At 43.6% G+C, this 27,863-nt stretch overlaps 1 protein-coding gene across 1 annotated transcript in view; it reads right to left on the bottom strand.

Annotated features, from left to right (window-relative positions):
• The window catches only part of LOC126276213 (proton-coupled folate transporter-like), a 196,322-nt gene that overhangs the window by 34,567 nt on the left and 133,892 nt on the right, over window positions 1-27,863 (bottom strand). Inside the window, exons 2-6 of the mRNA XM_049977261.1 lie at window positions 12,957-13,076; window positions 9,493-9,771; window positions 9,146-9,320; window positions 6,011-6,197; window positions 5,776-5,923 (exon numbers count right to left, since the gene is read on the bottom strand). Coding sequence (XP_049833218.1) covers window positions 5,776-5,923; window positions 6,011-6,197; window positions 9,146-9,320; window positions 9,493-9,771; window positions 12,957-13,076 — 909 coding nt within the window. The remainder of the gene's footprint in view (window positions 1-5,775; window positions 5,924-6,010; window positions 6,198-9,145; window positions 9,321-9,492; window positions 9,772-12,956; window positions 13,077-27,863) is intronic.

The raw sequence follows: 27,863 nt of genomic DNA, 5'->3' as shown, positions 1-27,863 counted from the left end.
CGCTCAGTAGCTCGGTACGGGCTTTTGTTGAAGTTTCAAGAACATACCTTCACCGAAGAGTCAAGCAGTATATTGCTCCCTCCTACATATATCTCGCGAAGAGACCATGACGATAAAATCAGAGAGATTAGATCCCACACAGAAGCATGCCGACAATCCTTTTCTCCATGAACAATACGAGACTGGAATAGAAGAGAGAACCGTTAGAGGTACTAAAGGTACCCTCCGCCACACACCGTCAGGTGGCTTGCGGATTATGGATGTAGATGTAGAATTCGGCATGTGGCTCTGGCGCATCGTACTGCATTTGGCACCACAGTGACGCAACGAACACAAGTCGGTTACTTCAAGGACAGCTCCGAGCCAGCTCAGGAGCTGCAACTAACATGTCTGCGTGCTAGGCTCACTGGACCTACACCTGGAGTTACGGTCTGAGGTGCGATTTCGTATGACCGTAGGACCACACTCCTGGTTGTCTCAAGCATCCTGACTGCAAGTTTGTACGTCAATCTGGTGATTCGACTTCTTGTGCTGCCATTCATGAAGAGCATTCCAATGGGTGTTTTCCAACAGGATAACACTTGTGCAAATACCGCTGTTATAACGCAACATCCTCTACGGGGAGTCGACATGTTGTCTGGGCCTGCTAGGTCACCAAACGTCTCCAATCGAGCACGTATGGGACATCTTCTGAGGACAACTCCCGTGTCACTCACAAACAGCATTAAACGTCCCTGTATTGACCGACGAAGTGCAGCAGGCATGCAACTCCATCCCACAAACTGACGTTCACCACCTGTACAACACAATATATCTACATTTTCTTGCTTGCACTCAGGGTTCTGGCGGTTACACCGGTTATTAACTTACCAGCATTTTACATTTGCAATGTCTTATCTCGCTCTTACTTAACCTGTGGCATTGCAGTGCTGACCACTTAAATATCTTACCTTCACAAATGTATTCCCGAAATTTAATTACTCTCGAAACAAGGCCCCCATTAGAACTACTGACAGCATTGGGAGAGCCAGTACTGACAAATCTCTACCATCTGGTGAGCAAGATGTATGAGACAGATGAAATTCCCTCAGACTTCAAGAAGAATATAACAATTCCAATCACAAAGAAAGCAGGTGTTGACATGTGAAGATTACCGAACTATCAGTTTAATAAGTCACAGTTGCAAAATACTAACGCGAATTCTTTACAGACGAATGGAAAAACTGGTAGAAGCCGACTCGGGGAAGATCAGTTTGGATTCCGTAGAAATGTTGGAACACGTGAGGCAATACTGACCCTACGACTTATCTTAGAAGAACGATTAAGGAAAGGCAATTATACGTTTCTAGCATTTGTAGACTTAGAGAAAGCTTTTGACAATGTTGACTGGAATAGTCTCTTTCAAATTCTGAAGGTGGCAGCGGTAAAATACAGGGAGCGAAAGGCTATTTACAATTTGTACAGAAACCAGATGGCAGTTATAAGAGTCGAGGGGTATGAAAGGGAAGCAGTGGGTGGGATGGGAGTGAGACAGGGTTGTAGCCTCTCCCCGATGTTATTCAATCTGTATATTGAGCATTGGCGGCCGAAAACGTCCGGCATAAGAAGTCAGCCTCATTCTGCCAACGGCCTTGTCAAAGAGGGTGGAGGAGCGGATAGAGGTTCAGGGCACTCTCTTGTCCTAGGAAATTGCCCCTAAAGGCGGAAGAATCAGCAATGATCAACGACATGAGGATGCAGAAGGCAATGGAAACCACTGCATTAAAGACACGTAACGTGTATCCACAGGACATGTGGCCTGTAGTTGAAGAAGTGTCATGATGATCTCTCCATTGGCAAAATATTCCGGAATAGTCCCCCATTCGGATCTCCGGGAGGGGGTTGCCAAGGGGGAGGTTACCATGAGAAAAAGATTGAATAATCAACGAAAGGATAATGTTCTACGAGTCGGGGCGTGGAATGTCAGAAGCTTGAGCGTGGTAGAGAAACTAGAAAATCTGAAAAGGGAAATGCAAAGGCTCAGTCTAGATATAGTAGGGGTCAGTGAAGTGAAATGGAAGGAAGACAAGGATTTCTGGTCAGATGAGTATCGGGTAATATCAACAGCAGCAGAATGGTATAACAGGTGTAGGATTCGTTATGAATAGGAAGGTAGGGCAGAGGGTCTGTTACTGTGAACAGTTCAGTGACCGGGTTGTTCTAATCAGAATCGACAGCAGACCAACACCGACAACGATAGTTCAGGTATACATGCCGACGTCGCAAGCTGAAGATGAACAGATAGAGAAAGTGTATGAGGATATTGAAAGGGTAATGCAGTATGTAAAGGGGGACAAAAATCTAATAGTCATGGGCGACTGGAATGCAGTTGTAGGGGAAGGAGTAGAAGAAAAGGTTACAGGAGAATATGGGCTTGGGACAAGGAATGAAAGAGGAGAAAGACTAATTGAGTTCTGTAACAAGTTTCAGCTAGTAATAGCGAATACCCTGTTCAAGAATCACAAGAGGAGGAGGTATACTTGGAAAAGGCCGGGAAATACGAGAAGATTTCAATTAGATTACATCATGGTCAGACAGAGATTTCGAAATCAGATACTGGATTGTAAGGCGTACCCAGGAGCAGATATAGACTCAGATCACAATATAGTAGTGATGAAGAGTAGGCTGAAGTTCAAGACATTAGTCAGGAAGAATCAATACGCTAAGAAGTGGGATACGGAAGTTCTAAGGAATGACGAGATACGTTTGAAGTTTTCTAACGCTATAGATACAGCAATAAGGAATAGCGCAGTAGGCAACACAGTTGAAGAGGAATGGACGTCTCTAAAAAGGGCCATCACAGAAGTTGGGAAGGAAAACATAGGTACAAAGTAGGTAGCTGCGAAGAAACCCTGGGTAACAGAAGAAATACTTCAGTTGATTGATGATAGGAGGAAGCACAAACATGTTCCGGGAAAATCAGGAATACAGAAATACAAGTCGTTGAGGAATGAAATAAATAGGAAGTGCAGGGAATCTAAGACGAAATGGCTGCAGGAAAAATGTGAAGACATCGAAAAAGATATGATTGTCGGAAGGACAGACTCAGCATACAGGAAAGTCAAAACAACCTTTGGTGACATTAAAAGCAACGGTGGATACATTAAGAGTGCAACGGGAATTCCACTGTTAAATGCAGAGCATAGAGCAGATAGGTGGAAAGAATACACTGAAAGCCTCTATGAGGGTGAAGATTTGTCTGATGTGATAGAAGAAGAAACAGGAGTCGATTTAGAAGAGATAGGGGATCCAGTATTAGAATCGGAATTAAATGAGTTTTGGAGGACTTACGGTCAAATAAGGCAGAAGGGATAGATAACATTCCATCAGAATTTCTAAAATCATTAGGGGAAGTGGCAACAAAACGACTATTCACGTTGGTATGTAGAATATATGAGTCTGGCGACATACCATCTGACTTTCGGAAAAGCATCATCCACACAATTCCGAAGAAGGCAAGAGCTGACAAGTGCGAGAATTATCGCACAATCAGCTTAACAGCTCATGCATCGAAGCTGCTTACAAGAATAATATACAGAAGAATGGAAAAGAAAATTGAGAATGCGCTAGGTGACGATCAGTTTGGCTTTAGGAAAAGTAAAGGCACGACAGAGGCAATTCTGACTTTACGGCTAATAATGGAAGCAAGGCTAAAGAAAAATCAAGACACATTCCTAGGATTTGTCGACCTGGAAAAAGCGTTCGACAATATAAAATGGTGCAAGCTGTTCAAGATTCTGAAAAAAGTAGGGGTAAGCTATAGGGAGAGATGGGTCATAACAACCAAGAGGCAATAATAAGAGTGGACGATCAAGAACGAAGTGCTCGTATTAAGAAGGGTGTAAGACAAGGCTGTAGTCTTTCGCCCCTACTCTTCAATCTGTACATCTAGGAAGCAATGATGGAAATAAAAGAAAGGTTCAGGAGTGGAATTAAAATACAAGGTGAAAGGATATCAATGATACGATTCGCTGATGACATTGCTACCCTGAGTGAAAGCGAAGAAGAATTAAATGATCTGCTGAACGGAATGAACAGTCTAATGAGTACACAGTATGGTTTGAGAGTAAATCGGAGAAAGACGAAGGTAATGAGAAGTAGTAGAAATGAGAACAGCGAGAAACTTAACATCAGGATTGATGGTCACGAAGTCAATGAAGTTAAGGAATTCTGATACCTAGGCAGTAAAATAACCAATGACGGACGGAGCAAGGAGGACATCAAAAGCAGACTCGCTATGGCAAAAAAGGCATTTCTGGCCAAGAGAAGTCTACTAATATCAAATACCGGTCTTAATTTGAGGAAGAAATTTCTGAGGATGTACGTCTGGAGTACAGCATTGTATGGTAGTGAAACATGGACTGTGGGAAAACCGGAACAGAAGAGAATCGAAGCATTTGAGATGTGGTGCTATAGAGGAATGTTGAAAATTAGGTGGACTGATAAGGTAAGAAATGAGGAGGTTCTACGCTGAATCGGAGAGGAAAGGAATATGTGGAAAACACTGATAAGGAGAAGGGACAGGATGATAGGACATCTGCTAAGACATGAGGGAATGACTTCCATGGTACTAGAGGGAGCTGTAGAGGGCAAAAACTGTAGAGGAAGACAGAGATTGGAATACGTCAAGCAAATAATTGAGGACGTCGGTTGGAAGTGCTACTCTGAGATGAAGAGGTTAGCACAGGAAAGGAATTCATGGCGGGCCGCATCAAACCAGTCAGTAGACTAATGAAAAAAAAAAAAATTGGCAAGCAATAAAGGAAACAAAAGAAAAAATCGGAATAGGTATTAAAATGCAGGGAGATGAAATAAAAACTTTAAGGTTCGCCGATGGCATTGTAATTCTGTCAGAGAAAGCAAAGGACTTGGATGAGCAGTTGAACGGAATGGATACTGTCTTGAAGGGAGGATATAAGATGAACATCAACAAAAGCAAAACGAGGATGATGGAATGTAGTGGAATTAAGTCGGGCGATGCTGAGAGAATTAGATTAGGAAATGAAACACTTGAAGTAGTAAAGGAGTTTTTCTATTTGGGGAGCAAAATAATTGATGATGGTCGAAGTAGAGAGGCAATGGCAAGGCAAGCGTTTCTGAAGAAGAGAAATTTGTTAACATCGAGTATAGATTTAAGTGACAGGAAGTCGTTTCTGAAAGTCTTTGCATGGAGTGTAGCCATGTATGGAAGTGAAATATGGACGATAAATAGTTTGGAAAAGAAGAGAATAGAAGCTTTAGAAATGTGGTACTACAGAAGAATGCTGGAGATTAAATGGGTAGATCACATAACTAATGAGGAGGTATAGAATAGGATTGGGGAGAAGAGGTGTTTGTGGCACGACTTGACAAGAAGAAGGGATCGGTTGGTAGGACATGTTCTGAGGCATCAAGGGATCACCAATTTAGTAATGGAGGGCAGCGTGGCGGGTAAAATCGTAGAGGGAGACCAAGAGATGAATCCACTAAACAGATTCAGAAGGATGTAGGCTGCAGTACGTATTGGGAGATGAAGAAGCTTGCACAGGATAGAGTAGCACGGAGACCTGCATCAAACCAGTCTCAGGACTGAAGACCACAACAACAACAACATTAATTATTGTTTGGTGTTAAATTTTTATCGTCAGTGCATGTGGATCATTTTATTCAACATTGTAGACTACCAGATCCAATATTACTGTAATAAGAATAAGTTCGTAATATTGTTTCGATGGTGAATGCGTGAACTGGCCGTACCTTGGGCAATGAGGGAACCAGTGACGGTCACGAAGACGAGTGTGAGGACAACTGTGCGTCCGTGGTGGGGCCGCTTCATCAGCGACGTCTTGAGTGCGTCGAACACCAGCTGCGGGCGGAAGATTCCCTTGCAGCACCCGCAGCTCTCCTGAACACACGGGAGACATTGACGTATATTTCTGCAAAAATTATGGATCTTTTACGGTGCGTATATGTGTTCAGGCCAGCAACTCACGTCTTGAGGCGGCGTGTAGGGCGCAGTGGTCTCCGGCAACAGGAAGATGGAGTAGAGCAGACACAGCAGCATCAGGCCGGCGGCCAGCGCGAACACCCCGTAGTAGTTGAGGGCCACGAACAGCGGCGACGACAGCGCTGACGCCAGCATCTGGGCCGAGTACATCGACACGTCCAGTATGCCCAGTCTGCAAGCAGAGAGTTCTGGGTGTCAGGAGAGATCCTTTCATCAGATGCGAACAGCTCCATGCTGCAAATACTCATTTGTTCTCCCATTACCTTTACACTACTGGCCATTAAAATTACTACACCATGAAGATGACGTGCTCCACACACGAAATTTAACCACAGGAAGAAGATGCTCTGATATGCAAATGATTAGCTTTTCAGAGCATTCACACAACTTTGGCGCCGGTGGTGACACCTACAAAGTGCTGTTATGAGGAAAGTTTCCAACCGATTTCTCATACACAAAAAGCAGTTGACCGGCGTTGCCTGGTGAAACGTTGTTGTAATGCCACGTGTAAGGAGGGGAAATGCTTACCATCACGTTTCCGACTCTGATAAAGGGCGGATTGTAGCCTAACCCGATTGCTGTTTGTTGTATCGCTACATTGCTGCTCACGTTGGTCGAGATCCAATGACTGTTAGCAGAACATGGATTCGGTGGGTTCAGGAGAGTATTATGGAACGCCGTGCTGAATCCCAACGGCATTGTATCACTAGCAGTCGAGATGACAGGCATCTTATCCGCATGGCTGTAACGGATTATACAGCCACGTCTCGATCCCTGAGTCAACAGATGGGGACGTTTCCAAGACAACAACCATCTGCACCAACAGTTCGAAGACGTTTGCAGCAGCATGGACTATCAACTCGGAGACCATGGCTGCGATTATCCTTGACGCTGCATCACAGACAGGAGCGCCTGCGATGGTGAACTCAACGACGAACATGGGTGTACGAATGGCAAAACGTCATTTTTTTTTAGGATGAATCCAGGTTCTGTTTACAGCATCATGAAGGTCGCACCCGTGTTTGGCGACATCGTGGTGAAAGCACATTGGAAGCGTGTATTCGTCATCGGCATACTGGCGTATCACCAGGCGTGATGGTATGGGGTGCCATTGGTTACACGTCTCGGTAACCTATTGTTCACATTGACGGCACTTTGAACAGTGGACGTTACATTTCAGATGTGTTACGAACCGTGGCTCCACCCTTCATTCGATCCCTGCGAAACCTTCATTTCAGCAGGATAATACACGACCGCATGTTGCAGGTCCTTTATGGACCTTTCTGGATACAGAAAATGTTCGCCTGCTGCCCTGGCCAGCACATATTCCAGATTTCTCACCAACTGAAAACGTCTGGCCAATGGTGGCCGAGCAACTGGCTCGTCAGAATACGCCACTCACTACTCTTCATGAACTGTGGTACCGTGTTGAAGCTACATGAGCAGTTGTACCTGTACACGCCATGCAAGCTCTGTTTGACTCAACGCCCAGGCGTATCAAGGCCGTTATTAGGGCCAGAGGTGGTTGTTTTGAGTACTGATTTCACAGAATCTATTCACCCAAATTGCGTGAAAATGTAATCCTATGTCAGTTCTAGTATAATATATTTGTCCAATGAATACCCATTTATCATCTGCAATTCTTCTTGGTGTAGCAATTTTAGTGGCCAGTAGTTTATGTCAGAATTTCGTCTGTGTCACCGCTATGGTTCTTATTTACACTATGTGAAAGTTAACCGGGCTATACACCATGTCCCTGGCTTTACGAACAAGTGGGCACGCCTACCCTAAGATATATTTCTAATGTCCTACAACACTGATGAACCACTAATGATGATTGTGTCATTATTATAACAATGACGCAGGAAATGGTTCAGTTTAATCATGAGACACTAGATCCATTGCGTACTGATCTCAGGTAAATGATTTATAAATCTGTGGTCTTCCATCGATTTTACCAAATGCAAAGACTACATCTGACTGTGAGCCAACAATGTCAGCAGCATAAGACATTTTTGTTAACATTATGAGCAACAATAATCGATTTTATTGCACAGTATCTATTTACGAAATGGTAAAATGGTCGCCTGTTCATCCAGTCCAAGCTGCAGGTTGCCTATCCAACGGCTTCCTGGAGAACATAAATTTCATTTTCAGTATTTATTGTAATTTTGGCCGAATTTAAATATTTAAAATGCTGCTATAATTTAACAGTAAAAGGTATAATCTTACGTTAAAGGTTTAATATAGCATTATTGTTATGCGCTGTGTATATGTTTTGAGGCAGTGTAAGTAAAGGCATGCAATTTCCCGACTATATTCATTCAGTATTTCAGAATGATAACACTTTGCGAATTCTAACAAACTGTACACATAATTTTAGACACTTACGGACTGTTTCTCGCAGACATCCCCACAAAATAACGAAAGAAAAGATGTCCATCGCTTCCTGTATTTTTTCTGTTCATGCAGAAAACTTCTGCATTTATTGCATCTTTACTGCTATCGTTATTCGGAACAGATTATGTAGACAGATTGACAAACATCACTGAACGCGACTGCAAAATTATATCGTTCTTCGACGGATAGTTCAGGAGATACGATATCATAAACATTGACATATGCCGAAAACTGCAATGTCTTCAACCATAAATATTTTACATACTTAAGGTCAAATATTTAAAACATTAACTCATTTTAAAGTAATCAGACCGTCTGAAATTGTTTTATATGTAGAAGTTCGTGTCTTTAAGTAGCCATGAGTGTCCATTTACTGTTTTATGTTAGAAGGTGATACTCTTATTGAATACGGGGATACGGGATTAGCCGAGCGGTCTAAGGCACTGCACTCATGGACTGTGCGGCTGGTCCCGGCGGAGGTTCCAGTTCTCCCTTGGGGATGGGTGTGTGTTTGTCCTTTGGATATTTTAGGTTAAGTAGTGTGTAAGCTTAGTGACTGATGACCTTAGCAGTTACGTCCGTAAGATTTCACACGCATTTGAACATTTGAATGAGGGGACATTGACATAAAGAAAAAGAAACCTTGAACTGAAGTTGCACATGCTTCATTAACAGCCTCATGCAGAAGAGTATGTTATGTATTAAACATCGGGTATCTACCTGAGCTCCTTCTGCCCCACAGGGCTGACGTCGGCGATGTAGACATTGGCAACAGCCATGAGGATCAACAGGCCGCCGCTGAAGGTGGCCGCTATGGACGGCATCAGCAACCACTCTGCCGCTAGGTCTGGAATCGCAGACAGCACGGAGAACACGCCGTACGTGATGGCGTTCCCTGCAAGAGAGGGGGCGATTTTGAGACTGACACACACTAGCAGGACGTTATTCACAGACAGACCAAACACGATAGATCTTATTTTACAAGTGTGTGCAACTCGCGCTAATTCTGAAGCAAGGGCAGCTTTGAAATCTAGTTGAATAGTCAAAGTCACCTGCTCTGCACATACCGGCAAAGGACCAGATGAAGATGGGTCGCCGTCCAAACTTGTCGCTCCAGCTGACAACGAAGAGCGACACAATGGCGGGCACGGTGGCCTCGATGATGCCTCTCCAGGTGTTTAGTGTGCTGGAGTACGTGCGGTCCTCGTTGGTGCACACGTTGGGGTCACTGGAGCCACACACGCGCTCCAGGAAGAGCCCGTTAACCACAGAGTGCGTCAGCTGGTAGGAGAACATGAACAGCAGCACCAGCGGCTCCACCGTTGGCCGGATGCGCCACCACTTCACTGCAACACGACGCACTCGTTCGCTTCCTAGGTCGCTGCTTAACTGCTTCCAGTGAGTTTTTTACCTACTGCTAGGAGCTACCCTAGCAGGAAGCGCTTCTATGACAAGTAGGAATCCAAAATACGCTAAAATAGGCCCAAGAGATGCCACAAATATTGCCTACATAAAGCGACAATGAGGTCACAATCCAAAATGGCCGTACCCCACGACCCCTTATCTATCAAATGACAAGCCGCACTCCCCTGGTCTATGACATTCATATTCCAAGAACCCACAGCTCATTTATAGAAATGGAGGTAGCCATTAAATCGAATCATTCAGTCACATCCCCGTACTTTACAGGGCATTAACATGAATCTGCCAAACACAGTGTTCTCCAGACCAGCCAACTAGATGTGCCCAAACGTATCCAAACAATAGGAACCTTTTGAGCAATCCTGAAAGTTTATCCAAAACAATTACATAAAGGTTGTAATTCGTAGTATTCCACATGCAGCAAAACACCCACCCACCCACCCACCCACGCACACACACACGACAAGGTGGCGAGTGTGCCTAAAACATAACTGTGAACCCCCAAATTAAGTGCCCCAGTGTTATTTTCTGCCTATCCATATTTGGCTAAAGAATAACATGCTGAACAGGCAGTTGACATTTCACGTTACGCCTAAATGAAGTTATGTAGCAAAACTAAGCGCACCAAGATTATATCAACAGGGAACACATGTAAGCTAAACTACTGTGCTAAGCAGGAAAGCACGCAAACAAATTACAGTCACAAAGTAAATACTTACACATTTAAACTGTTTTATGATGTTTGTCCAGTGTTACAATGGTATCTCCACATCTAAAAAACATTAAGGTTGTTTGCATTTCAACTTGCAGATGTGTCATTATCTGTGGTTTCAAGAACGAGCTGACATCACCTAACGTTTTTTCTAGTTTTTTAGTAATGCTTCATCTTAGAAGCACCATAATAGGGAGGGGGTCAAAGATAATACATCATGTTTTATGTTTTAGCCTAATATTGCTTTTTATTTGCTTTTGAACTAGACCTAATAGAGGTTATCTACAAAACATACGTTTGAGGGGAATGCTGCTATATTAACCAACGGAAACTATGGTGCTAAGATTCTCTAAAACGTTTAAGACCGTATTTCCTATAATCAGCTACTAAATAATACGAAAGTATCCTAGCCAGGGCAGACGCCTTGATTAAGCGAAGTGCTTTTCAACACAAACCGTACGGCGTTGTTCCTGGAAGTCCGCTTAAGAGTGAGTTTGATTAACATTGTCCCATAGGCCTACTGTTTTAGTAGTGAATCCTTAGCGAGCCGTGGTAAAGTTGCCTGTTCACGTGCACTTAGGGGCGCTGTGAGCTCGGCAATGGAGCCTGTCAGTCTCGGCGAGTCGGTCAGTTGGTCGGACGGGTCAGTGTGGGGCAGCCAGTGTTTGTCTGTCGTCCGGAGTTCTAGTACGTGTTAGGCCGCTAATCTGCTCGAGTTTGTTCAGACAATGGGCACTGGCGGTTGGATCGATCGGTTGGTCGGTCGCACACTGGCACACAAGATGACTTATCCGCCTTGAGCGTCGGTGCATGTGAGGTGGCCACGTGAATCCACTGGGCCGCGCCGTGTAGCGAAGGTAGTGGCTTCGTGGCCGACCCTAGAGGAACAGGAGCCAACCCACGACATCGGTCTGGCCGGGGCGAGCTGCGACGCCGTGAGACGGCGTCCGTTGAAGCTGCTGGCAGCGGACGGTTCGGGAGAGCGTTTTGGGGCTGCTGCGCTAGGTCTTCGCCAGACATCGCAGTTTATTTGAAGTTAAGTGATTCGTGATATGTTGTTCCATTTACTTGTTAAATTTTACTTGTTTTCTTGGTCAGTCTCTCGTCCCCAGATTGCTCGTCTGTCTCCCGTCCGCATTTGTCAGCCAGTTAGTGTCTGTCTGTCGGTCTGCCGTACGTTAATAGCTGCCCCTGTCATGTTTGCCGCATTTGGTGTTAACGAATTTATTGCTTAAGGTGTAAAGGCCGAATTCCTGAAATATGTTTTTATCTTGTCTATCATCTTGAGAGGCGGTATATGTGTAGTGTAGAGCATTTTTGTACATTTTATGTAAGGCTGCATTTCATGGGTTTTTATTTAAACGGTCATTTTAGTATCTAGAGTTGCCACCCTTCCACCGTAAGAGTTTTCTTTTAAAAACAAGTTGCACTTTCGGTGGCCAAGTAATTTTTTTTAATGTGAGTGTTCTGTGGTATTTCCATCCCTCCTACGGGGTGCATAGTTTATGTGTTTGTGTGAATTGTTAAAATTTTTGGTTTGAGGGGATCTGGTGTGTTGCAGATTTGCACCAGTGTAGTCTTTCAGAGGTTGTTGTGAGCGATCGTGACTATGGCCATGTTAAAAGGAAGCGGCAAGGATCTCAGCCCGGAAGCTCATACACTCAATATATATATATATATATATATATATATATATATATATATATATATATATATATATATATATATATATATATATATAATTTCTGCCTCTGAATAAATTGTATCTTGATATTTAGAGGGTGCTTTCTGAGGTTTTTAGGAATAAAATTTCCATTTCTTGCAAGAAATTTGTTTTCATCAGTCACCCACTTGCAACTACTTCCACGCTCACGTAGTGTGATTAAATGTGTTAATGTTCTTGATGAATTGCTAGTAAATAAAATAAATTCCTTAAGAAAAGAGTTTGAAAGTAAATCTACGGTTCACTTTGCACTGAGTGAGTTAAATGAAATCTGGCTAAGTATGTCCACTTCTTTTCCTCTGACAAGAAGAACCAATTATATTGGGAGATGGTAGCTATGTGGCCTGAGAGTAAGCTTTAATTATGAGCTGTTCCACAGATGCGTACCAACATTTCAGGGCAGCAGGAAGCTCTGTTCGGCAAGAGGTAGCTTGTTCTCGTACGTCGAATATTGAAATTTGGCTCGCCTCAAAATCAACCCTTCATTCCTAACAACTGTTAACGCCTCCGAACAGCCCTGCCAACATCAGCCGATGAGGGTGACTGCTACCCCTAGAGCTAATAGGCCTGAACCTGTGTCCCTCCATCAGAAGCTGTGTGTCCCCTTCCACCGGGATGTGATCGCAGCAGACGACGAGGTGCGGCTCGCATCGCACGCCTAGACACGCACTCACCTGCGGGTGTTGGAGACTCTTCTGCAGGCTCATCCTCCACGCTTCTCTCGTCATCAGACTTCACTTCTTTCGGCGCTGCGACGTCGACCGTAGAGTTCATCGTGGCGGCCACCCAGTACACTAAAAAACAAACAGTAAAATATGAATACAAAATAACTTTCAACAAAGTTATTTCTGATGTGCTGCTATGCACACAAATGGCTCAGATCTCCGTGATAAGATATGCGTGGGAAAACTGTGAGTAGGACAGTGGTATTTCACACTATGTCAACACGGATAGTCGTTTCGTGAACTGAAATAATCAAACATCACATAATTCACGTTCTATAGAAGCGGAACTTTCAAAAACGAGGATTAGTCTGGAATATAAGGAAAAAATCTTGGAGAAATATCCCACGTTAGAGCTCTCTAACTTAACGACAAGTTCTCATGTTAATTTTCGCACACAAATGGCGCAGATCTCCGTGATAAGATATGCGCGGGAAAACTGTGAGTAGGACAGTGGTATTTCACACTATGTCAACACGGATAGTCGTTTCGTGAACTGAAATAATCAAACATCACATAATTCACGTTCTATAGAAGCGGAACTTTCAAAAACGAGGATTAGTCTGGAATATAAGGAAAAAATCTTGGAGAAATATCCCGCGTTAGAGCTCTCTAACTTAACGACAAGTTCTCATGTTAATTTTCGCACACAAATGGTGCAGATCTCCGTGATAAGATATGCGCGGGAAAACTGTGAGTAGGACAGTGGTATTTCACACTATGTCAACACGGATAGTCGTTTCGTGAACTGAAATAATAAACATCACATAGTTCACGTTCTGTAGAAGCGGAACTTTCAAAAACGAGGATTAGTCTGGAATATAAGGAAAAAATCTTGGAGAAATATCCCGCGTTAGAGCTCTCTAACTTAACGACAAGTTCTCATGTTAATTTTCGCACTACAATCTCGCCAGCGTTCCTAAACGGCTACATTTTGCTGCAGTAGAATTTCTCGTGAGGTAAGCCGGGCTTAAAAAATCTCTATGACGCTGGTATTACATTTATTATTATACTGGTGATGTTGAATATTATTATAATTGTTACTGTTAGCTTACTATTATTATTATTACTGTAATACTCGAAAAAAATATCCTCTGAACGAAAACGAGTTGAAGTTCGTTACCTAGATGTAAAACACTAAACAAAGATTTTTCTCTCAGCAGAAATGTAAATCTTTTTTTTTTTTTTAATTCTATGCCTCCGCGCTAGTGCATATTAGCTTCATTGGGGTATGTTGTATATAAACTTATGTTTATTGTATTACAATGTGAAGTGCTTTAAAATCTAAATCCTGTTCATATTACTTACTTCGAAAATATATAGATGTTGCTAACTACCTTGTCAAAAGTGGAATGAACACCTAGTTCAACAATTTTCAGCCAGAAGATATGCTATATTCCTTGTAGATAAGAGGTAGACAGAAGTTGCAGAGTAGGGATTTTCAAGTCGTGTGACATGCTACAAAAATGAATCAATGACATACGGAAGGAACGTATGCAATATCAATGGTAAGACAGAGATCGAAAAACTAAAATGGAAGAACATTTGAGCGAACGAAACAAATGGAGTTCCAACTATCTTGCGTGAGTATAGATAAGCAAAAGGACGACGGAATGCCTCTCTCCAGAAGGGTGGACAATTCCCCTGAAAAAGGAATAGGCCCTCAGACGTATGCCTCGAAGTTGTGACGATTCATTCATGTTAATAACTTATACATGTTCAGCAGTCAGGTCATATGTTACGGACCAGTTTACAACGTAATGTCTGCGAATTTTTCAATACTCACAATTTTCCTAGGCTTTCATAGTGACTTCACAGCAGACGATACGCTAGCAACGTATGTCACATTCAAGCGCACGTTGCAAAATTCGTTCACTTTCGAATATTACAAATTTCATTGACCCAACGACTCCGTGACAGGAGTGACAGAATATCATAACGAGAAATACCGACTGACGCTGAAGTGTCTTTAGAAAATGGTAATAGAACGGAATAGCGTTATTGACGCCTTATCTTAATGATTTGGAATAAAATATCATATCTAACCTTACCACATGGCAAGTGACGCATTTATTTTTGCCACCCTCTGAAATTATTCTGAATTTAACTCGGTAATATTATGGTGGATGCCAGACGACAATCTCCGTGAGTAGATGTACTGTTTTCGTAGCGGATGGAATTGTCTCACCACAAAATGCATTCGGTAAGCTCAATGAGTAGACGTACTATTGTCGTAGTGGACGGAATTGTCTGACTTGAAAAAGGATTAGTAAAAATCAGAAATGCCTAATATAAGAAAATTTCTGTTGTATTTGAGAAGGTGAATAACTACTCAGTTAAAATGGTAAAATGTGGAATGATCATTGTTTGTCCATGACACAGGGTCCTTTCTCATAACATGAGAGCTGACGCTAATCTGAGAAACATACACTCTGTATGAAGTTTATTCAGACGTGAAGCATTGCAGTCCTAAGCTACATAAATACCGAGTCAGGGGAATGGCAATGCGGCCGAATGTGAGCCGAATGATTAGGTTGAATAATTTTTGGATAAAACAAGTGACAAGCTTTTCATTCGTAGAAACAATACCGGGAAAGAGCACCTCGTTTAACAAAGTCATTGCTTACAAAGCTCTTGTGCAATGGATTCAGGAACGTTGCAAGCATGAGGGAGATATCTACGGAATACCTGGAACAGCAGTTACTGACTCATGAGAAAAGAGTATTCTAAATTGTCATGATGTTATTTAACTCCAGGACAATGCTGTAGATGCGAAAAATTTGAAATGGCAGGCAGGGGGCAAAATAAATACCACCAGCAGAACTCTACTCTTTTAATTTCAAAAAGCAGCCTCACCCAAATGTAACACGTTTGATTTCAAGTCTTGTAATCAAATTCAACGTAAGGCGACGAAATAAAACCACGGCAAAAAATAATCATAATAAATGTTCTGAAGGGCGACTGGGAACTGATGTTGTGTTACGGAGGTGTCTTACCGAGTTGTTGATGGTAACGTTGTGAGTTCTTCGCAATTTGCTGTTCCTGTCAGCGATCACCCATGTGTTCAGCAACAGGTAGTGATGCCCTTTCGGCACGCTGTCAACTAAAGGTACAAAACTGCACTTTGATCAATTTCATTTTTTTTGTAATTGTGTTGATCGCAATATCACATTAATTTACAATTTGCTGACTATTACTTTCGGTTGCTAGACAACCACTTCCAGATCAGTCTTACTATAGACAGTACCTATGTACACGTAGGCTAGAAAACCATCGTTAGAGAGTGTATCTCGAAACATGCTCACTCACGAGCAAGACTTTAATGACACTGTTGGTCATATTAACAAAGTTACTCAATGCTTTGCCATGCTTACAAAGAACTGTGTACTTGAGTAAGTTACAAAAAATATTTTTTATCACTGTCGTATTCATCTTACTAACAAGGATGACGCGATCATTGTATGCAAGTACTTCGCGACCACGATATTACTGCACTTGGCCTCCCGTGGCCGTTATCGGAAACACGTTAAAGTAAACAAGTAAAGTGGTGACTAAGGAAAGAACATCGCACTGAGAATGATTTCAAGACAATTGAACATATATCATTAAATGGCTCTCTGTGTCCTCGTGAAATATCACGATAAAAACTTATCGAGGCGCTCTCAGTCGCACATGCAATAATATAATGGCCGACTAATATACTGTTGCTAGTAAGCGTAGTTCAGAATGAGTAACTTCGTTGGTATTACCAATAGTGCATTTAAAGCCTGACTCTTTAATGGCTATGTTTGAAGATACATTCATTGATGGTGGTTCTGTAGCAGACATGTACAATGGCACTGTGTCTATCGTGAGATTGATCTAAAGATGGTTGTCTAGTAACTGAAACTAGTACTCCTAAATTGTAAATTTATATGCTATTGTGATCAAGATAATTAAAACATTATTAAGAAAATATTCGATCGCTTATCTCCATCACCTGACAGTGGCAGATCCTATAACCTTTGAACAATATTTTTTGTGTAATGAGTACAAACCGATACTTTCCAATAACATACTGAGCATCGGAGGACACATTCCATGAACCATCTATTTTTCGGTCGACACCACCTCCACATTACAGAAACGGGATTGAAAATATCTTCGTAAACAAAAGTGGAAATACGCCTGACAGCCCCAAGAAAGGACATCCGTCAGATCTGACGTTTCTGAAACATTAGCTGCAAAGCTTAAATTACGCTACACTCAGAACAGTGGACAGGGCATCACAAGAGACAGAGGCACACTGACACTGCAGACCGTCTCACCTGTATCCTAGGAGTAGATGGCTGACCCTGCGAGACTTGTTGACTCCCGCTGTAGCCGCGCTTTAAATACAAAGATAACCGGATGAAGTCGGATGTCGAGGAGATAGAGATTTTCGATAGCGCCCATCACTGAGATAAGTTTGTACGTGGCGGAGTGCATGCTCTCAGTATGACAAGTAATCAATAAAACCTAAATTTTATGTAATTACATTTTTTAGTTTGCTCCTACGCAAGCGAAAAGTATAAATTTTCACGAATTATGTTGCCGGCGTTGGTACATTTCGTTTCGCGTTACTTATATATATATATATATATATATATATATATATATATATATATATATATATATATATATATATATATATCACTATAATTAAATGCTTTTACTTATTTTAACTTTATGTCGCTAAAATTACGTACTATTGCTTTTAAACGCTTCTATATATTTCCCTACAGCGTAAGTAGCCTGCTCCCTTGAAAAAATCTAAATCCGACTTGCCATATGAGCTGAAGATAGGACGTAAATTAAAAGGTGGCGCAAAACAGGCATTAGAAGGTATTTGTCGGCTGTGGTTTGACTGTGTGCAGTAGATGGTTTTCCTTGTGATATTCTTGTACTGTAACTGTGAATACTCTACGGCTCACTCACTGATGTCTCAGTTCATATTTCAGAGTGGAAACAACAACACTGAGATTTTACGAAAATTCTGGAAGTACTGTTGGGGTGAGACGCGCCCTCAACAGAATACTGGTCAAGAACAGCACCATCAGGAATGACTATTGCTCGATTAGAACACAGAACAGAGCTAAAGTCAAGATGTGACAACAAAATGTAAGCGTCCTCTGACACAGATCTTGTGTAGTTTTCCCTGTTTCTTAACTGCTTGATGAATTGTTCTGAAAAGACCAGATCCCTACACGGTGCCAGGAAGTGCCAATTACGACAACCAGACTCAGTTGTAACCCTGTGGACTGTGGAACTAGTGCGTACTTTATTCAGCTAAGAGCCCACTACACCAGCAAGACATGCAGCATCGCATCTCAGGATGTCACGACGGTCTCTCCAGACAACAGTGAAAGAGAAACTTAAGATTTTCCATCACAGAATTCAACTGTACCAGCCGTTGGGGCAGTCGATACGTATCACATTTTTTTTTAACGATGAGGCACACTTCCAGCTACATGGGTACTTCAACAAACAGGACTGGAGTCTCTGGTCTACTGAGAATCGACAAAAAGTCACTGTCTCACCCGCAGTCAGAGCACAGTGGATTGTTGGGCCCTTTTTTATTGACAGACCTGTCGCAGCAGACAACTACAGACTTACTGTAACATGAATTTGTTCCGGCTGCAAGACGCGGCCGAAAGCTCCGACAGTAGTGGTTCACGCAGCGCAGAGCACGTCCACACCATACTGTGGACGTCTTCGATTTTATTGAGACAGAATGGTGTACGAAATGATGAATGACCCAAAACTATAAATGTAAGGTCTGTTGAAGACCAAGTCGTAGGAACACTCAGTCTGAGGTAATATTTCGTCGGTTTTTATCCGGCTCTACTTCATGAACTACATCTGCTTACTTATAAATTTTCGTGTTGGTGTTCTAACTAAAAAAAGGGCAACGATAAATTAGGTGAAACAGAGGAACTAGTTTCCAGAAATTATTACACCTCATGTTATCCATCGTAAAGCGGTTACAATGGTGTATACGCCTCTGTTCCCAAATACCTTTGCGTCCAAAAATGGCTGAAATAAGTGACTGTTTAAAATCAGCACCTGTAGTTCTTGCGACTTTATTGTCTTAGTATGGAGGTTTCATTTGTAGCATACTGGGAATAAGCAGTCAGTCTACAGAGGAGATTGCTTACGAAGCACTCATACGACCCGTCTTTGAACATAGCTCAACTTTGTTGGATCCATACGAAACAACACAATCAGCAGACATTGAAAGTATTTTAACGGTCACCCACTGTGTTTAGAGATCAATGGGCGTCGAGATTGGACAGGTGAGATGGTGACGTCATAAGTGTCGGAGGCTGAGGCCCAAAGGCTGGTGAGTGTTCCAGTCTTACACCTGAAGACGTCTGTGAAACAGTAGTGTCTGTAATAACATTTTATTAACGTGATTGTTACAACGAATATTGTCTTCTGAGGCGCCCAGGAAACGGGCCGGGCTGCTCGCTCGTTCGGGTGTCAGCGAGGAATGCTAGACACAGCACTCTGACAGCTCACGTAGCTCGTGGCAGTCAGGTACACTGTGTGACAGCGAGGCGTCGCGGGGTAAAGCCGTCGGCACACGGACCGTGCATCCGAACGTTGAGCATTGAGCGTGCCGAGTTTCTGACGACATAGCGTGGAATAGTACGTTCGGGAGTCTTTCCGAACGTGCAGAGCAATATCTGGCATGTCAGATATTCTGAGCGTGCGTCTGAGCGTTGACCAATGAGATGGCACAACGCCACACACCTACGTCACACGCACGCCGTCTCCCTTCAGTACGAAGTCCTGAGATTCCATATTGCCATTCATTTCAAGCCTATATGTATATATATGCCGTTTTTGAGCACCAGCAAATTGAGAATCACTGGAAAACTCGTTGTCAACTGTGTGATTCGTTCCAATAAAATAATGAGAAATATCATATTCGTGGCAAAAGAATTATTGTAACTTGTGTATTATGAGAGAAGGCTATTTGAAGGCAGCGACACACTGTAGATCCACCCAAAACGCATTGTTCTTGTACAATTTGTTATAATTATATTGCAAATGGTAACATATCTCCGATTAAGGTTTTCAGAAAGACGTAACACAACATGAATAGGTACCAGTGCCGTGGCGTCCGTTTAGCCGGCACGGTAGCTCAGTATGTTCGGTCAGAGGGTTAGCTGCCCCCTGTAATAAAAAAAAAAACAGAGTTAATGGATCAACGACGAACTGCAAACGGGTGTCTTGCGACGTCCGCGCCGACCAGATATAACGAACAAAAGCGAACGAAATGAGATAAAAAAAAAGCGTAATGGGTAGCGTCACTAACCTTTATCAAAATATTTGTTGGGCGGTGGTTCGCGTCTTGATACTTCCAAATTTTTCTCCCTAACATTCGCGTTTTTATTAGGTTCTGATACTTTATTATTAGTTTAATATAAGTATATACTACAATAGTTGATGTTACGTAAATCTTAGTTCACCTTTTCTTGAGGGATGACTTTTTTCGATTGGCTTAATCTACAGGACAGCTTGCGCTACTTGTATAAAGATATTTTGCTCCGTTTTCTTTTACGCTTCGTAATTCACATGTTGCAAAGATTCTGCTACTGGGTAAGAACAGTGATCAAGTAAGACTGACCTTAGGGTTTTACTAAAATGTGGGAATGATGAAATAATGTTTATCTTATGCGGAGAAGTATTGCAAATTTGTACCGCACTGTTTGTAATGAAACTTTTACAAGTTGGACATGGTACTTTTCTTTTCGTTGACGATGGAGGAAATGTGCGTTTTAATAGAGCTAACGTAAGAATTTTACGCGCGCCCGTTGAGTAAACAGTGTGATTTACGAACTAGAAACATCCCACAACTGCCGCTGGAGTGCGTTGCGATCGCATATACGACGTTGGGGCCCATGTCCCGTATGCACAAGTCGCATCGTTCCTGAGCGTTCAGCACCACGCTGAACTTGGCACGCTCAACGTTGACGTTCGACAGCACGGTCCGTGTGCCGACGGCTTAAGGTAGCGAGGGCCAGCGAGGTGGCCCACGGACGTGCCTCTATGGATAGCGAAGGCCTCAGTGCTCTTGCAGGTGGACATGCAATTAGTCCTGTACCTACAGCATAATCTGGATGGCGATCGTCACGGAGGTGAAAGCACAGGGCTCCTTCAGACACACAGCGTACAGCCAGGAAGGCAGTACACGTACAGCCTGGAAGGCGGCAACAGGTGCCCACCAAGCAAACAGAAGATTGCAGCTCACAGTAAATCGGTTTGGCCCTTCACCAGAGGAAGGCACAGTACGCCCGCATCTTCTATCAGTCAAGGCTATGACCCGTCCGTGGCGCCAGCATGGAGCGTTAGGAGTCCAACCACAGCCGGCAGACTCCAGTCTTCTAGTAGAAGTCTTCAAACAGACACCATGCAGCACATCACAGTTCGCCAGCAGATTTAACATGTAACTCGTGAGATTTTCATTCCGCCGGGATTGGCCAAGTGGACGGAATGATCAGACACTGAGGCCGAGATGAGTGAAGCAGGGGTATTTAAAGTCAGACACCACGTCATTGTAGCAGGCTAGGTGATCATTTCCCTAGTTTAACTAGAGTTACCAGAGGCCCTGTCCGCACAACGGTGTTTCAGTTATGGAAGCTTCTCCCTGTCCCTGAATTTCTCATCGGTACTAAAAAGCCTTGGAAAGAACGAGCTTGTATGTTGCGTGTCATTACTCTTTTCACCACTGGCTATTAAAATTGCTACACCAAGAAGAATGCAGATGATAAACGGGTATTTATTGAACAAATATATTATACTAGAACTGACATAGGATTACATTTTCACGAAATTTGGGTGCGTAGATTCTGAGAAATCAGTACTCAGAACAACCACCTCTGGCCGTAATAACGGCCTTGATACGCCTGGGCATTGAGTCAAACAGAGGTTGGATGGCGTGTACAGGTACAGCTGCCCATGCAGCTTCAACACGATACCACAGTTCATCAAGAGTAGTGACTGGCGTATTGTGACGAGCAAGTTGCTCGGCCACCATTGACGAGACGTTTTCAGTTGGTGAGAAATCTGGAATATGTGCTGGCCAGGGCAGCAGTCGAACATTTTCTGTATTCAGAAAGGCCCGTACACCTGCAACATGTGGTCGTGCATTATCCTGCTGAAATGTAGGGATTCGCAGGGATCGAATGAAGGTTAGAGCCACGGGTCGTAACACATTTGAAATGTTACACCCACTGCTCAGAGTGCCGTCAATGCGAACAACAGGTGAACGAGACGAGTAACCAATGGCACCCCATACCATCACGCCGGGTATTATGCCAGTATAGAGATGACGAATACACGCTTCCAACGTGCGTTCATCGCGATGTCGCCAAACACGAATGCGACCCTCATGATGCTGTAAACAGAACCTAGATACATCCGAAAAAATGACGTTTTGAAATTCGTGCACCCAGGTTCGTCGTTGAGTACACCATCGCAGGCGCTCCTGTCTGTAATGCACCGTCAAGGGTAACAGCAGCCATGGTCTCCGAGCTGATAGTCCATGCTGCTGTAAACGTCGTCGAACTGTTCGTGCAGATGGTTGTGGTCTTGCAAACGTCCCCATCTGTTGACTCAGGGATCGAGACTTGGCTGCACGATCCGTTACAGCCATGCGGATAAGATGCCTGTCATCTCGACTGCTAGTGATACGAGGCCGTTGGGATCCAACACGGCGTTCCATATTACCCTCCTGTACCCACCGAATCCATATTCTGCTAACAGTCATTGGATCTCGTCCAACGCGAGCAGCAATGTCGCGATACGAGAAACCGCAATCGCGATAGGCTACAATCCGACCTTTATTAAAATCGGAAACGTGATGGTACGCATATCTCCTTGTTACACGAGTCAGCACAACAACGTTCACCAGGCAACGCCGCTCAACTGCTGCTTGTGTATAAGAAATCGGTTGGAAACTTTTCTCATGTCAGCACGTTGTAGGTGTCGCCACTGTCTCCAACCTTGTGTGAATGCTCTGAAAAGCTAATCATTTGCATATCACAGCATCTTCTTCCTGTCGATTAAATTTCGCGTCTGTAGCACATCATGTCCTTGGTGTCGCAATTGTAATTGCCAGTAGTGTAGTTTATAGTTTGTAAAATGTAAACTTTCACGGCCGGAACTGTCATGATTAATAAAATTCTTTTCCGGGCTATTATGCCGTGGTCTGATGGATTTCGCACTGTAACCCAACGTTTCGTCCCCATGGGCAATTGTAGAAGGGGAGAGATTGATAGATCAGCTGTTGCGGAACACGCTTTGCAGTCAGGAGACCACCACATTTATTTTGATAGAACTCAAGTACTGGCAGCCACAAGCGGATATCATGAAAGGCTTTACAGAGAGGCTATAGAGATTATGAAACACCCCAGGAATTTTAATAGGAAGGAGGAGGGCGTGAAATTGAATGACATCTGGATGCCGGTGCTGAAGAAGATGTGTACCAGTCTTCCGCCATGGGATGATAGCAACAGCGGACGGCGGCAACCGACAACGGCCAATTGCGCTCGCGTATTCAAAACATGTGACGTCACGCCTATGCGCGGGAGCACGCGAAAACAAAAATTTGCTGCAGTCAGTAGTGAGACAGTGTGTGTTTCGGAAGTTAACAGAAGTCACGAACCCCCTTGAAGATGTCCTCCGCAGATGGGGACGAAACGTTGGGTTACAATGCGAAATCCATCAGACCACGGCATAATAGCCCGGAAAAGAATTTTATTAATCAGTTTATAGTTTGCAGAACGACGTTCTGAGTGCTGTCATACTGCTCCTAGAAACGGGTGTGTTCGCTGTGTAACAAGGGCACAGGTGCTCTAGATTGTAATGTGACACATGGTCTGAGGCAGACTTTCTTCTTTTATCGTGTGTGCCATGAAACAGCTTCAAAAATTAATTAGTGTACCTGGAAATTATTGTTTAAGAACTCACAAGATTGTGTTTTACTGCTGCTTACCTAGTTTTAATCTCTAATTACTATAATCCCATAACAGGTACTGCGACAAGTAAGTCCAGTTCTTATTGTTTATGTATGGAATCACACCATTCTATGATATGTCTGTAGGACTGGCAGCTTTACGCTTCAAGCGTAGGTGCAACATACAAGTTCCTACAAGAAACACGGCTATTCTAGAAGTTAACACACTTACGGCAATAAAATTCCGGCGATTTTGTTTTCGAAACTTTTGAAAATGCCTGATCATCTGTTCTGTTGTAATACTTCATGTGTCTTTTGTGAATTGCTTGTCAATCCCGTGGAGGAGTTCTGGATTCAATGGACCATTACGAAAGGTCAGGTTCTGGGTAGGCAAAATATCCAAAAGTTTGCTTCAAATGGTTCAAATGGCTCTAAGCACTATGGGACGTAACATTAGAGTTCATCAGTCCCCTAGACTTAGAATTACTTAAACCTAACTAACCTAAGGACATCAGACACATCTATGCCCGAGGCAGGATTCGAACCTGCAAGTCGGTTCCGGACTGAAGCGCCTAGAACCGCTCGGCTACCGCGGCCGGCCAACATACGCTGATCAGCCAGAACATTATGACCAACTGTCTAATAGTCGGTATGTCTGTCTTTGACATGGATAACAGTGACGACGCGTAGTGACATGGAAGCAATCAAAGCAATGAAGACAGGAAGCCGTGGTTGGTCGGTGGAGGAAGTTGACACACATCTGCACACGTAAGTCATCTAATTCCCATAATTCTGGGGAGGGGGGCGATGAGCTTCCACGCCACGTTCAATCACATACTAGATGTGTGCGATCGGGTTCAGATGTGTCGAGTTGGGGAGGCAAACAAATCAACTAGAACTTGTCACTGTGTTCATAGAACCACTCCATCACACTCCTAGCCTTGTGACATGACGCATTATGTTTCTGAAAAATGCCAATGTCCTCGGGAACCATGATGCTTTTGAAGGGATGTACGTGGACTGCAACCAGCGTACGATACTCCTTGGCCGTCATGATGCCTTGCACGAGTTCCACTGGAGCCATGGCTGCCCACGGCAATGTTTCCCAAAGCTTAATGGAGCCGCCGGAAGCTTGTCTCCGTCCTGCAGGAAAGGTGTCAAGGAGCTGTCCCCCTGGAAAGAGACTGATTCGTGCCCTTTCATCGGCATGAAGAATAAGGGATTGGGATCAGAGGCAATGCAACGCTCTGCCACTGTGGCAACGTACAGTGGAATTATGGCGTGCCCATTTCAGTTGTAATTGCTGATGTCGTGGTGTTTATATTGGCACATGCGTGGATGATAGGCTGTGGACACCCATCGTTAGGAGAGTTCGGTTCAGACACTTTTGTAGTCTGCCCAACATCAAAGTCTGATGGTAGTTCCGTCACAGTTCACCACCTGTTCTGTTTTACGAGTCTGCCAGCCTACGACGTCCGACATGAGGAGTGGCCACCCAATCCCAACACGTCTGGGAGTGGTTTCATCTTGATATCGCCACGTGCTGAAGACACTCAGCACAGCACTCCTCGAATACTCGACAGGTCGTGAAGTTTCCAAAATGCTCGCGCCGAACCTCCAGGCCGTAACAGTCTGTCCTCGGTCAAGCTCAGATGGATCGCGTCCCTCCTCTACACAAGGACAGCATGCTCACTAATACCACTGTGCATATCTAACGAGCAGTCATTCCTCGCCAGGTGACGCTGCTATCGCGTGAACGGGTTTATATCGCTGTAGGTCGGGGGTCATAATGTTCCGGCGGATCAGTGTTGACAACTTAATCATGGTTGTACCCGTAATGGTTGCATGCAAGCGATACCACAAGTTGTGCCGTTATCGAAATACCATAGTTCCATCCTCTGCACGCCCATAGGTTTCTCATCCTCGTAACAGTTGACTACTACAGTTTCTGGGGAATAGACTGAGTAAATCTATGGGTCCCTATTATCTGACACTGTGGTTCATGTCCCAACACTTCTTCGTGCCACAGTCTGACCTCTTGTTTACCTCCGAACAGACGTTATAACACAAGTACGTGTATCCTAGCTGGACAAATATTATCACTCCCTTTTTTACAGCCCTGCAAATTCTTCTTCATGAGAATATGTGCATCGCCTCGTTATGTAATCATTAATACATCTTCGAAACTTAGCTTCATCCCTTTACTCTTGATTTCTCACTTCGTCGGGTACAGATGAATGGTGTACCACTGATGAGGTGCGATTCTATTTACTACCGGGAATCGGATTGATATGAGTAATCTCGCCTTATCTGTTGTAACCTCGACGGTGGCTATGTTATCAAATAGTGCTAAATTCCTTTGTGTCAGTTACTCGGAAAAGCTCTCTGCACCTGACGTAATCCTTGCGAAAATTGCTGTGGCGGCTTACCCACTCACGGCACGATTTACGGACCCTTGCATTCAGGCAACTGGAAATTTGCAGTGGTCATCTTCTCGTCTAACACTTTAGACACTGAACCATTTACACAGGTTTTGTCCCTGCCAAGTGACACTTTTCAATCAATTTCCTAGGTTTCCTAAAGAAGTAACAAAGGAAATATAAAGGTAGTAAACTATTTGTGCTAAATTTTGAAATCTGCTATTTTTAATGCTGTTGTACAATTTTTTCCTGTATGTGAATGATATTTTTTCTACAATTTTAAAAGCTGAATGTCTTTTCAAAAAGGAGAAAAGAACATCTTGAGTTTTCGGGAGTTCTGCCGGATATCAGCGTCGTACTTGCACGACATTTTGATAACGTAGCTCCTAACTTTCATCAGGTGCGACCTGACACTGCCTCTCGAGTGGATCTGGTCCAGTATTTACACAACCGGCCATTAAAATTTCTACACCAAGAAGAAATGCAGATAATAAACGGGTATTCATTGGACAAATATATTATACTAGAACTGACATGTGATTACATTTTCACGCAATTTGGGTGCGTAGATTCTGAGAAATCAGTACTCAGAACAACCACCTCTGGCCGTAATAACGGCCTTGATACGCCTGGGCATTGAGTCAAACAGAGGTTGGATGGCGTGTACAGGTACAGCTACCCATGCAGCTTCAACACGATACCACAGTTCATCAAGAGTAGTGACTGGCGTATTGTGACGAGCCAGTTTGCTCGGCCACCATTGACCAGACGTTTTCAGTTGGTGAGAGATCTGGAGAATGTACTGGCCAGGGCAGCAGTCGAACATTTTCTGTATCTAGAAAGGTCCATAAAGGACCTGCAACATGCGGTCGTGCATTATCCTGCTGAAATGTAGGGTTTCGCAGGGATCGAATGAAGGGTAGAGCCACGGGTCGTAACACATTTGAAATGTAACGTCCACTGTTCAAAGTGCCGTCAATGCGAACAACAGGTGACCGAGACGTGTAACCAATGGCATCCCTTACCATCACGAAGGGTGATACAACATGGCGATGACGAATACAGGGTTCCAATGTTCGTTCACCGCGATGTCTGAAAAACGCGGATGCGAACATCATGATGCTGTAAACAGAACCTGGATTCATCCGAAAAAATGACGTTTTGAAATTCGTGCAGCGAGGTTCGTCGTTGAGTACACCATCGCAGGCGCTCCTGTCTGTGATGCAGCGTCAAGGATAACAGCAGCCATGGTCTCCTAGCTGATAGTCCATGGTTTTGCAAACGTCGTCGAACTGTTCGTGCAGATGGTTGTTGTTTTGCAAACGCCCCCATCTGTTGACTCAGGGATCGAGACGTGGCTGCACGATCCGTTACAGCCATGCGGATAAGATGCCTGTTATCTCAACTGCTACTGATACGAGGCCGTTGGGATCCAGCACGGCGTTCCGTATTACC

The sequence above is a fragment of the Schistocerca gregaria genome, chromosome 1 (genome assembly GCF_023897955.1).
Source record: "Schistocerca gregaria isolate iqSchGreg1 chromosome 1, iqSchGreg1.2, whole genome shotgun sequence".
NCBI lineage: Eukaryota > Metazoa > Arthropoda > Insecta > Orthoptera > Acrididae > Schistocerca > Schistocerca gregaria.
This window is presented reverse-complemented; position numbering and strand designations above follow the sequence as displayed.